The following is a 13,374-nucleotide window of genomic DNA, read 5'->3' on the forward strand; positions in this document are numbered from 1 at the left end:
AAGTTTTGAATTCATTTAGGGGTTATTTTACTAAGCTCTGGTAAGCAGTAACGCATGCTTACTGCAGCAAAAAAAGGGCTTACCCCGTCCCACTGTAATTTTTGCATTTGTGTGCGTTATCCACACATTAAAAAATAAAATTTCTTTTTATCACTGGTGGCAGAGAGTGGGTGTGTTCTGCGCTAATCTGTTAGCACAGCTACATTGCCACAAGCTAACCAATCAGCATGTGGTTAGTGTGTAAGCCCTTACTGCTTACACAATGGGTGGCAGTAAGGGCTCATTAGAGTGTGGCCATTAATGGGGAAAATAGAAAAATTGACCATTGTACCCCAGAGGTAAAAATGGCCTTAGTGCATCCTTATGCGGGTCAGTCTTCTGTGCTAAGGTCATTTTTACTGCAGTTTGGTAAAAGGGCCCCATAGTAACACGATACAATATGATAGGTAAAGAGCAAAGTGACCCAACCAGTCTGCTCAAGTAAGGTGATTGAGGTTGTAACTGTTTCTGTGTGCAGGTTGTTATCCTTCAATGCATTGGTTATTCTGCTGAGGAGGAGCAAAAGTAGCCAAATGGGTATATTTTCTACCCAAATCATGTCTGTAACAGTTTTGTCTTTAAATGAAATGTAATCAGAAGTATTTTTGTAGAAGTAATTGTTTTTTAGTTTGGTCAGAATCAGCTGTGTTGTCCTATTTGTCCTAATTATTTAGGTTGGTTAGTTTTTTGGAAGACAAAGCTGAAAACTTGCACAGAGGGGTCCACTATTATACAGGGGTAAGTAAATATTATTTTTGTGTCATGTTTAAAGTTCTTATATTTGTGGATACTATTACAGCTTGGGGCTAGTCATTGTAAAAATAGCTTTAAAATTCCATTCTTGAAAATAATTACAAAATGATACATCTATTTATTTAAAAACATTTATAGCCTGCCAACCTCTAGTCTTAACTTCCTGTGGATTAATTTTTTTGGTTGCTCAAAGAGATGCAGTAGTTTTATGTTTAGTCAACCAATGTTGGGCAGACTGGATAGACCGTACAGGTCTTTATCTGCCATCATTTACTATGTTATGTTACTATGAGGTTTCTATGGAACTATGGAAGGCTAAGTGCTTTGAAAATATGCCTCTATGTCTTTTTTTTATTTTAAATCTCTGGCTTTATAGTTTTGTCTCTCTTAGGGGCCCTTTTAAAGGGTGGTAGGGCTACTGGGCCGGTAGCTCGCTCCAAAACACCAGCACTGCAGGACACCCTGAGGTGTTTTGCAGTATTGTGATCAACGCACGCCAATCCCCACACTAGTAAAAAGAAATTATATTTTAGTGTGGGGGATGGGTAGTTGGTGTGCCCTCTGGTAATTGGGCAACGCATGGCCATCGCTGCACACTGCCCGTTACCATAGGATTAGTGCATGAGCCCTTATCATCAACTAACTATGTGGTGGTAAGGGCTCAGGTGGAAATGGCCGCATGCCAATTGTGAAATAGCGTACAGCCGTTGCTGATGCAAACTACAATTGTGGCATTTTTCCGCAGCACTAGAAATTGGCTGGAGCGCGCAGGAAACTCACATGCTAATTGCAGCCACTTTCAAGCGCAGCTTGGTAAAAGGACCCCTTAGTGATGGTTATGAAAGTGAAATTTCAGTTTCTGTAGTTAATTTAAAATATTGGTCTTCATGTATCATGTTTTATTAATAAACATGTTTTCTTATTAAAGTTATTAAAACTTCAAGATAGAGTACTCAACAATGTTATCATCCAGCTACTTGGAGATGAAGACCCCAGAGTGCGACATGTAGCAGCCTCTTCATTAGTAAGGTATTCCTTTTAGATAATAGTTCTACTTAGATTTTATGATACTTCTTTTCCTGATTTTATTCCTAAATCAATTGTGTAATGCAGATTTTTTTTCACAGCTATTGTCAGAATAATATTAATTTAAAGACTTTTAATACCAATTGTGTTTAGATTAAATTCTTATGATATGTGCTGAATACAATAAAGATATTTTAAAGTAGTGATTTGCTTAGGCACCCATTGGTATCTCTGGGTTTTCAGCTCTGATTTTAGGTCGATGTTACACTCAAGCTAGCTTGAATTGTAGATCACTTGAGTATCTTGTGGAATGTCTGGTTATATATTTAACGATGCCATTCTGAAAACCCTTTTTGACATAACCATTTTTATTAGAGAAGATAGCTTTCCTCCGAATACAAGCAGGCTCCAATATTCTCAGAAGTGGGTGACACAGATCCGCTTCGCCTGATCCAGCATTTTGCCAAAGTAAAAAGTAGAGCTTTGTGGAGTGCGAGCCATGCTCCACCGCACATGCGTGAATTCCTTCTCGCCTGTTGCGCGAACGTGGTCTCCTCAGTTCTTTTTTTCCGCATGAGGAGAAGGTGCGCTTTTTAAGACTCTTCTCACTCCCCTTGTTCAAAAGAGCTTTTGGTGCCTTTTGGCTATTTTTTTTTCCTCATTTTTCATTATGGTTTTCTTTTTTTTCTCCCTTTAAACCCTTCCTTTATTTTAAGTTTCCTTCTTTTTCGACATCATAGAGCCGTTTTTTTAGGCCTTGACTCCGGTCAGGTTCTTCCATTTTTTTTTCTGTGCCTTGCACCTGGCAAGCTTCCCAAACGTACAAACATTCTATACATGTTATTCCTGGAATTATGGATTTTTCCCAAGTCCATTTAGTAGCGGTTTATGGACTTGTCCTTTAGGAAACCGTCTAACCCCCTTTTAAAATCTGCCAAGCTAACCGCCTTCACCACGTTCTCCGGCAACGAATTCCAGAGTTTAATTACGCTTTGGGTGAAGAAACATTTTCTCCGATTTGTTTTTAAATTTACTACACTGTAGTTTCATCGCATGCCCCCCTAGTCCTAGTAATTTTGGAAAGCGTGAACAGACGCTTCACATCCACCTGTTCCACTCCACTCATTATTTTATATACCTCTATTATGTCTCCCCTCAGCTGTCTCTTCTCCAAGCTGAAAAGCCCTAGCCTCCTTAGTCTTTTTTCAGAGGGAAGTCATCCCATCCCCGCTATCATTTTAGTCGCCCTTCGCTGCACCTTTTCCAATTCCACTATATCAATAGTTTCTGCTTTTAGGAGTAAAATTGAACCTTGTAATTTCTGGAATCAAGTGTCAACATCTTGCTCTCAGAATAATCATAATTAATTAATGATTAGACCCAGGTTAGCACTAATATTTTAGTCAATATAGCTCCCCTTTGTACGAAAGCAAGGTTAGTAAGACAAAGCGACAAATGGTGTACACCAGGATTAAGGAAACTAAAATGTATTTGTAGAAAATGGGAACATAAGTGGCATAAGTTGAAAACTGGAGGAAAAGTATTTACCACTATAAATCGATTTGGCTTTAAAAATGGCGATGAAAAAATTTTACTCTAATTGGTAAAAACCATCCTAATATAAGGCAATTATTTCAGATAATTAATTTTCTTAAGGTACCTTCTCAAAATGATGATTTATTACCATCTCCAAACCAATTAGCTGATTATTTTTAAAATAAGGTAAAAAAAAATCTACAAATAAGATTTCCCAGCCATAAATTTGAATTACAGGATAATCCCTTATTGTCTATTTCTGAAAGGATTCCAGGTAATAGAATTTGGATCGATTTTCTCCCAATAAATTGGAATGATTTTATTAGTCTTTCATAAATATAATGCTTCCTTTTATCCTTTGGATAGTTGTCATCCTTATTTAATAAAAGCATCACCACCTTTCTTTCAATTAGCACTACACAATTGGATTCAAGAACAATTGTCCCTAGGCATTTTTCTCAAAACATTATGTCAAATAATCATTACTCCACTACTGAAAGACTCAAAATTGCCTGCTAACGAGAGCTCGAATTATAGACGTGTAGCCTCAATTCCTTTCTTTGCTAAACTGATGGAAGGTCTTGTTACTCAACAACTAACACTATCTAGAAAATAATTCAATTTTATGTTCCTCTCAATCAATTGATCTTTTCATAGTACATAAACGGTAGTGGGTTCAATGATTGATAAAGTCAGAGGTCTGCTGAGTGAGGGAAAGTGTGCAGTACTGTTGCAATTTGATCTTTCGGTGGCATTTGACCTGATGGACCATAAAATTCTGCTGCAGTTACTTGAAAATATTGAAATTGTTGGAAAAGTGCAGAATTGGTTTAAGACTTTTTTGATTCGCTCTTATACAGTCAAAACAAAGGATAGCCTATCTTCTTCCTGGAGTAATAACTGTGGAGTCCCTCAAGGCTCTCCAATGTCTCCGCTGCTTTTCAATATTTTTTTTTACGATATTTAGGTTTCTTGTTATATATCAAGAAAGTCATTCATTATATTTATGCAGACATCTCAGTTTTGATACCTTTTGATTCTATTTCTGTAATATATTCTATTCTAATTCAACAATGCATGTCATTAATAAATAATTGGATGTTTAATCATAAGTTAAAATTGAACACTGAGAAAACAAAATTTATCTGTTTTGACATGCATCCAGAAAATATTCCAAAATCTGTCACTATTAACCAAGTTACCTTTGAATTTTCTACAGTCATTAAGTTGTTAGGAATGCAGGAGGAGGCGAGCCTGGTCCTCTCAGTAGTGCTGGCGCTGTGACTTCATGTAAAAAGAAAATAATAAAAGATTTAAATTCGCGGGGGAGGGGGTGGTGAGGCTGTTGGGAAGCTAAGTGCGGGCAAGTGGGGCTGGGGTGCTGGAACTCGACGGGGGCTTAAAAGGGGTGTCGCGGGTGGCAGGAATGGAAAGCAGGGCTGGGGAGCTAAGGGCAGGTAGGTGAGCCTAGGAAAAAAAGGTGCCGGTACGCCTTACCGGCACAAAAAAAGCACTGAAGGTAACAGTCCTTTGATCGATGCGCCAACTACAGTTGCTAGTGTATGCTAGGTTATCGCCATGAAGGACAGCTTTGGAGTGGAGGAGTAGCCTAGTGGTTAGTGCAGTGGACTTTGATCCTGGAGAACTGAGTTTGATTCCCACTGCAGCTCCTTGTGACTCTGGGCATGTCACTTAACCCTCTGTTGCCCCTGGTACAAAATAAGTACCTGAATATATGTAAACCGCTTTGAATGTAGTTGTAAAATCCTCAGAAAGGCGGTATATCAAGCCCATTTCCCTTTCCCAAAAAAAGAATATGATTATTAGGATGTTGACCATTAGGATTACAATTAGCTTCACATTTAGTAAGCAAATAGATCTGAAAATGAGTCCTGATTCATATAGGAGGGAAATCGCCACAGCTGCTAGAAGAACTCCATCCTGAGATCCCAAAAAATAGGAAGGAGGAGCATGAGAGGTCATGAGAATATTGCAGAGAGCCCCCAACCCAGGCTAAATAGATATAAAGGGTCCCTAAAATATCAAGTACCCCAAGACTAAAGCACATCTGTGACCTTCTAGGTTCTGTATTATGATTCTCCTCCTAGAGAAAGAATCACTGTTCTATTTCATACAATTATGTAAAATATTCCAATCAAAAAACTAGGAGACTCCACTGACAGTTCAGGTAGCTCCAAAGAAAATTGATACAATGTATAGGATACAGAAATGCTTTGGGTTTGAGAGAGCACAGTTACCTCATCATTCCCTAGTTGTGGAATCTGCTTTAAAATGCACTTTCAGTGAGAGATGTCATGCTTTTGCTTCTCCAGGAAGAGAAGCTAGAACATTGGACTCTTTAGGCAGAAAACCTTTCAGGCTTCAATACTAACCAATCGCATATTAGAATATCAACTTTATTCCACAATTTAATTGAAATCTTTAATACAGGGTACTCTCTCCTTTGCAAAATTCCTTCCCCCTGAGAAGGCTGAAGAATTCCATAAGCTTCACAGAAAACTTCTCAACTGTTGTAAATATCTGGCAAGGCAAGTCTTTGATACCTTTGATGTCTCTTCATGCATCCACCTTAGCAATGGCAATGCAGCGCTTTTTCTGGCTTAGGGTCTCCATTCTTGAATCTACTGTCCAGAAGCAGCTAGTGGATTGCCCTTTCTCGTGGAGAAAACTCCTAATCAAAAATCATACTGATACTATAAAACTCTATCCAGGACACAGACATCTGCTACCTCTTCTTAAACTAGGAGATCTGCAGGAGGATTTTGACACTTGAATTACTATCTGTCTAAGCGTCTTTATACTCCTCCTTCATCTCAAAGGACTACACCCCAACGTTCATGTGTAAGGCATCAATGAAAATTCCAGACAACCTCTCAGTCTAAAGAACAACTCAGTTTGTGACTCCTTCCTAGAGAGCATTGCCACTGTACAGTTGTCCATGCCAAATGACCTGCCAGTTGGAGAGAGACTCATCCTCTTTCAACAGAGGTGACCTCTCATAACATGACCAATGGGTGCTTTGATTGGGGAAAAAAAGAAGTCTTGAGCATCCACCAAGAGAGTCTGGTTTCAACTCTTTCCAAATGACACTACTTTGAGAGGAGCTCTTGGCGCTTCTCCACCGGAATGCAACAGAGCCAGTTCCTCCGCCGTACTGGGTTCGGGGGTTCTATTCCAGAAAATTTCTTATACCAAAAAAGACAGGAGGTGGATTATGATCAATTTTTGATTTACAAGACTTAAGTTTCTACTCAAAGAAAAATTTTGCATGGTTTCCCTGGGATCACTGCTTCCCATGGTACAGCTCAATATTTGGCTTTGCTCTCTAGATCACAAAGAGGCATACACCCATATCCTGCACACAGAAAGTTCCTTTGCTTCTGCTGTGGCACTCTGCTTGGCTTCGGCTGCTCGAGTCTTCACGAAGTGCCTGATAGTGGTAGCTGGAACAGTTTGCAAGTGGGGTATACACGTCTTCCCCTACTTAGATGACTGGTTAATTGAAGCAGCCTCTTGGGAATCAGCACACAACTACATTCTATCCGCCATCAGACTCCTAGAACTGCGTTAGTTTGTGATTAATTAACCAAAATGACATCTACAACCAGTCCAGACCTTAGAATTCATAGGGGCCTCCCCGATAGGGCCGAGCCTTCCTTTCTCTGCTGAGAGCAAACAACATACTGCATCTCTTTACTCAGGTGTTCAGATCCGCACTAGTATCTGCTTATCAAATGCTCCACCTATTCTGTCACGTGGCCTCAGTCCACGTAACACCATTGGCTTGACTCCACTTCTGCATTCCTAATTGGACGCTCTCCTCTCAGTGGTCTCAATCCACGGGATTACTCTTGGCCTGTATTTGAGTCATTCCACAACCCTGCAGCTCTCTACAGTAGTGGATTGTGTCTCAGAATCTAACCCGAGTTCTTCCATGTCAGTCCCCTTCACATCACAAGGTTTGATCCTTTTCCAACTTCTCCTTCATCCAGACTCTCGCTCTCTAGCCTTCACTGCTTGGATCCTGTTGACATAGTTTTACATTCCTTAAACCTTAAACCTTTCTTGAAGGAGTCTCTAGAATACTACTAGCCTCTTGGAAACCTGCTATGCAGAAGTGTTACCGTTTTAAGTGGAAGAGGTATTTTCTATGGTGTGCTGCCAAGCACTCAACCCTGTTAGGTGCTCTCTTCCACTCTTATAGAGTACCTCCTCCATCTTTCTTATTCTGGCTTCAAAACAAATTCAGTTGAAGTACATTTGAGTGCTGGTAGTGCAATTTCACTTCAAGGTTGTTGATAAACCAGTTTCTGTTTATCCCTTGATAGTTAGATTCAGGAAAGGTTTATTTCATACCAAACCTCCTGTCAAATTGCTCCTTGTGGTATGGGATCTGAATGTCATCCTCACAGCTCTTATGAAAGCTCCTTTTAAACCACTTTATTCCTGTTCCTTAAGATTCCTCACTTGTAAGGTAGTGTTCTTAATGTTTCTTACTTCTGCCAGAACAGTAAGCAAACTTCAAGTTCTAGTAGTAGACACACCTTACACCAGGGTTTTCTTCCAAACCCACCCCAGATTCCTCCCTAAAATGATATTGTGTTCTATCTCAGTCAATCCATTGTGCTTCCTTTCTTCTTTCTTAATCCACACTCGTATCCTGGAGAAGCAGAACTGTTGCATTCCTTAGACTGCAGGTGTGCTCTAGCATATCTGAAGCATGCAAAATCTCATAAGAAGTCCTCCCAGCTTTTTGTATCCTTCAGTTCTAACTCTATTAGGGATTCTCATCACCAGATGTACTCTATGTACTTGGTTGGCTGACTGTATTACATATACGTATACTCAGGCAGGGCCGTTTCTCTGCTCACAACGTGTGAGCCATGGCAGCTTCAGTAGCCCATTTCTGCCCTGCCTCCATTGAAGACATCTGCAAGGCGGCTATGTGGTCTTCTGTCCACATCTTCACTGCTCACTACTGTCTAGAGCTGCATTTTATGCAGGATAGCCAGTTTGACAAGCAGTCTTGCAGAATCTTTTTACTACTTAAGTCAACTCCGCCCTTTGGCCCTTTTTTTCAGCCAGCTCACATTCTCTATAGTTGCCAGATTTATTATTATATTGTGAGCCTGGTAGCTAGCGAGTCCCACATGTGAGAATATCATGCCTGCTTGTCCTTGGAGAAAGTCAAGTTACTTATCTGTAGCAAGTGTTCTCTGAGGACAGCAGGCATATATTCTCACATCCCTCCCACTTCCCCTTGGAGTTGTCTTCTTAGCTTTAGTACTGTACTGCTGGTCCCGCACTCTAGCGTCAGGCGGGAAAGCACTCACGCAAGCATGGTGGGGTAACTGCCTCAAAGTTTTAAAGTGACAGTGCATTTGGCAGTGTCTGCACCAGCCTCCATGGATGACTCACCCACATGTGAGAATATATGCCTCCTGTCCTCATAGAACACCTGCTTACAGGTAAGTAACTTAGTTGTTTGCACATAGAATGATTATGGATATTGCCCTCTTTACATATGCAATGACAAATCAGTAGGATAGTTAAGACCATCAAAAGTGGAAACAATAGAAACATAAAATAGCAAGATAATTCTTGATTGTACATTACATTTTTAACTTGTATTCCGCTATCACCTTAAAGTTCTAAGCCGTTCACAAAAATCAAGAAGCCAGAACAATCTCTGAGAATTACACAAACCTTACGTGAAATGTTTACCTAAAAGTACTATTCTTGTAAAAAGAATTTCTTAAATTAGTATTTTTGTCCTTCAGAGGGATATTGTTTCTTGACAGATGTGACATGATACACAAAATGTTTGTTACTTCTCTGGGTCATATACCTCTTAACTGTCCAGTACATAAACTGTATCAGCACAGGGAGAAGGTGCACGTGTATGTTCACAGTCTCAGGTATCCCTTGCTGCACCTGTCTTTACAGCATTGCCAATATTCCTGTTTGCGTAGAATATTTGTTTATTGTGTAAAGAAATGAAAATTGGTAAAGAGGTGTCATATATGTGTTTTGATTTAATTTTTTCAGACTTGTCCCAAAGATTTTTTATAATGGTGACCAAGGGCAAGCTGATCCAGTAGTGGCCGTGGCAAAAGACCAAAGCAGTGTCTACTTGAAACTCCTCATGCATGAGACTCAACCTCCATCTCACTTTGCAGTCAGCACTATCACCAGGTAGTAATCAAAATTTATATTTTCTCATTCTTGAAAACAGGATCACAATAGGCTTTACACCTTGACATTCAGAAACACACACAGTCACACTAAAATGTAAACTTTGTATATTGACCTGTATAATGCTGTCATCTTTGGAAATGACAAGGAGAAGGTTATCGATTAACAATGAAGCTCAGTTTTTAGTTTAGAGTTGATCTTTATCAGCAGAAATCGGAGGTCATTCTTTCAATGCCAAATTTTGTAAAGGGTGTCTAGGTAAGAATTGGGATATCCAAGTTGAGAGGTGTACAGTTTCCTGTGTATTTTCCAAAACGCTTGCTGAATGCAAAGCCTTACTTAGGTTGTGAGTCCATTAGGGACAGAGAAAGTACCTGTATATACTACTACTACTACTTAACATTTCTAGAGCGCTACTAGGGTTATGCAGCGCTGTACAAATCAACAAAGAAGGACAGTCCCTGCTCAGAGGAGCTTACAATCTAAAGGACGAAATGTCAAGTTGATGCAGTCTAGATTTCTTGAGTAGAGGTGTGGTGGTTAGGTGCCGAAGGCGACATTGAAGAGATGGGCTTTGAGCAATGATTTGAAGATGGGCAGGGAGGGGGCCTGGCGTATGGGCTCAGGGAGTTTGTTCCATGCATGGGGTGAGGCGAGGCAGAAAGGGCGGAGCCTGGAGTTGGCGGTGGTGGAGAAGGGTACTGAAAGGAGGGATTTGTCTTGAGAGCGGTGGTTACGGGTAGGAATGTAAGGGGAGATGAGGGTAGAGAGGTAAGGAGGGGCTGTAGATCGAGTGCATTTGTAGGTTAGTAGGAGAAGCTTGAACTGTATGCGGTACCTGATCGGAAGCCAGTGAAGTGACTTGAGGAGAGGAGTGATATGAGTATATCTGTCCAGGCGGAAGATAAGACGTGCAGCAGAGTTCTGAATGGACTGAAGAGGGGATAGATGGCTGAGTGGGAGGCCAGTGAGGAGTAGGTTGCAGTAGTCAAGGTGAGAGGTAATGAGAGAGTGGATGAGAGTTTGGGTGGTGTGCTCAGAGAGGAAAGGGTGCATTTTGCTAATGTTATAGAGGAAGAAGCGACAGGTCTTGGCTGTCTGCTGGATATGCGCAGAGAAGGAGAGAGAGGAGTCGAAGATGACACCAAGGTTGCGGGCAGATGAGACAGGGACGATGAGGGTGTTATCAACTGAGATAGAGAGTGGAGGGAGAGGAGAAGTGGGTTTGGGTGGGAAGACAAGAAGTTCGGTCTTGGCCATGTTCAGTTTCAGGTGGCGGTTGGACATCCAGGCAGCAATGTCGGATAAGCAGGCCGATACTTTGGCCTGTGTTTCCGCAGTGATGTCTGGTGTGCAGAGATAAAGCCGGGTGTCGTCAGCATAAAGATGATAGTGGAAGCCATGAGATGAGATCAGGGATCCCAGGGAAGAGGTGTAGATTGAAAAAAGAAGGGGTCCAAGGACAGATCCCTGAGGGACTTCAACAAAGAGCGGGATAGGAGTGGAAGACGAACCATGAGAGTGTACTCTGAAGGTGCGATGGGAGAGATAAGAGGAGAACCAGGAGAGGACAGAGTCCTGGAATCCATGTGTCAAGAAGTAAGTTATGATTGACAGTGTCAAAAGCGGCGGATAGGTCGAGGAGGATGAGGATGGAGTAGTGACCTTTGAATTTGGCGAGGAACAGGTCATTGCAGACTTTAGATAGTGCCGTTTCTGTCGAGTGCAGGGGGCGAAAGCCGGATTGAAGCAGATCGAGGATGGCATGAGAGGAGAGAAAATCAAGGCAGCGGCTGTGAACGTTCAAGTATCTTGGAGAGGAAGGTAGGAGGGAAATGGGGCGGTAGTTGGAGGGACAGGTAGGGTCAAGTGATGGTTTTTTGAGGAGAGGTGTGACTACGGCATGCTTGAAGGTGTCCGGGACAGTTGCAGTGGAAAGAGAGAGGTTGAGGATATGACAGATGGGGGGGGGGGGGGGGGGGGGTGATAGTAGGAGAGATGGTGTTAAGTAAGTTGGTGGGGATGGGGTCTGAGGTGGTGCATTTCGAAGAGGAGAGGAGATGGGTGGTTTCCTCTTCGGTAATATCAGGAAAAGAGGAGAAGGAGGCCTGGGTTGGTTGGTTGAGGGAGTGGGTTATAGGATGAAAAGGAGGAGAAGGTTTAGTGGTGAATTCAAGGTTGATCTTCTGGACCTTGTCACGGAAGTAGTTAGCCAGTGATTGAGGAGAGAGTGAAGGGGGGGGGGGGGGGGGTGGGAGCGGAGGGCACTTTGAGGAGGGAATTGAGGATGGCCAAGAGACGACTAGGGTTAGATCTGAGGGAATTTGTCAATTGGGTGTAGTAGTCCTGTTTGGTGAGGAATAGGGAGAACTGGAAGGAGGATAGCATGAATTTGTAGTGAATGAAATCAGTATGGGTGCGAGATTTCCTCCATAGGCGTTCAGCCGATCGGGTGCAGGAGCGAAGGTATCGGGTGCAGGGGGTCAGCCAGGGCTGGGGATTAGTACGCCTTGTGGGACGGGAGACGGATGGTGCAAGGGTGTCTAGGGCCGAGGAGAGAGGGGCATTGTAAGTGGAGACAGCCTTGTCGACAGATTCGGAGGACATGATGGAAGGGAGGAGATCAGAGATAATAGAGGATAAGGTGGGGGGGGGGGGGGGGGGTCCACAGCCTGGAGATTCCTGGAAGTGGTGGTTAGTGTTGGGCGGGACTGAGGGGGAGGGTGATGAAGTGTGAATGTGATCAGGTGATGGTCAGAGAGAGGAAGAGCTGATGCACAGAAATTGGATGGTGACCAGGTAGAAGAGAGGACGAGATCAAGACAGTGACCAGATTGGTGAGTAGGGGTGGAGGAGCTCACCTGGAGGTTGAAGGAGGCGGTTAGAGTGAGGAATTGAGAAGCGTATGAGTTGGATGGGTTATCAATGTGTATGTTGAAGTCACCAAGAATGAGGGATGGGGATGAGGGCTCAAGAAAAACGGAGAGCCAGGCATCAAAGTCAGTAAGGAAGGAAGAGAGGGACTTATCAGGGGGGCGGTAAATGACTGCAACTCTGAGTGGCAGCGGGTAGAATAGACGGATGGAGTGGACTTCAAACTGAGAAGCAGTGAGACTGTGGTAGGAGGAGAGGTTGAAAACTGCAGGAGGACGAAAGTAGTAGACCAACGCCGCCACCGCGACCAACTGGGCGGGGCGAATGGGAGAAAAGATAACCTCCGTGGCATAGGGGCGCGACTGAGGCAGAGTCGTCAGGGGTGAGCCAGGTTTCGTTTAGGGCGAGCAGTTGAAGGGAGTGGGAGATGAAGAGATCGTGGGTGAAGGAGAGTTTGTTGCAGACTGAGTGGGCATTCCACAGGGCACACGAGAAGGGGAGGGAGGAGGGGAATGGAGATGAGATTGGAGATATTGCGGAAACGTTTGCTTAGATATATATAATATGTATATAATATGTAAAGTGCTTTGGTTGTACCACAGAAAGGAGGTATATCAAATGCATTGCCAGTTTATCTAGAAAGAACAGTCATTTTAGTAAAAAGCACAAAACTGGATGGTCAGGAAGAGTCAATTAAGGAGTTGAGCGATTAAAACTTTTTTTTTTTTTTTGAGTTGGTGATAAATACCATAGACGTAAACACAACTGCCCTCTCAATCCGTTGTGCAAACCTTAAGTCTAAATAAGCAGTTAGCTGACACATAGCCTACCTAGGTGTGACTGTCAATGTCAGTTTAGTTTTGTTTTAAATTTTATTTTAAAGTGTGCATATGTTCCTTTTGCATATAGACACATGCTGTTATGACCCAC

The 13,374-nt window shown here is 42.4% G+C and overlaps 1 protein-coding gene across 1 annotated transcript in view; it reads left to right on the forward strand.

The window, feature by feature from the left end:
* The window catches only part of HTT (huntingtin), a 990,576-nt gene that overhangs the window by 300,261 nt on the left and 676,941 nt on the right, over positions 1-13,374 (forward strand). The window contains exons 20-22 of the mRNA XM_030191138.1: positions 714-777; positions 1,721-1,821; positions 9,424-9,570. Coding sequence (XP_030046998.1) covers positions 714-777; positions 1,721-1,821; positions 9,424-9,570 — 312 coding nt within the window. The remainder of the gene's footprint in view (positions 1-713; positions 778-1,720; positions 1,822-9,423; positions 9,571-13,374) is intronic.

This window comes from Microcaecilia unicolor, chromosome 2 (assembly GCF_901765095.1).
Source record: "Microcaecilia unicolor chromosome 2, aMicUni1.1, whole genome shotgun sequence".
Classification (NCBI taxonomy): Eukaryota; Metazoa; Chordata; class Amphibia; order Gymnophiona; family Siphonopidae; genus Microcaecilia; species Microcaecilia unicolor.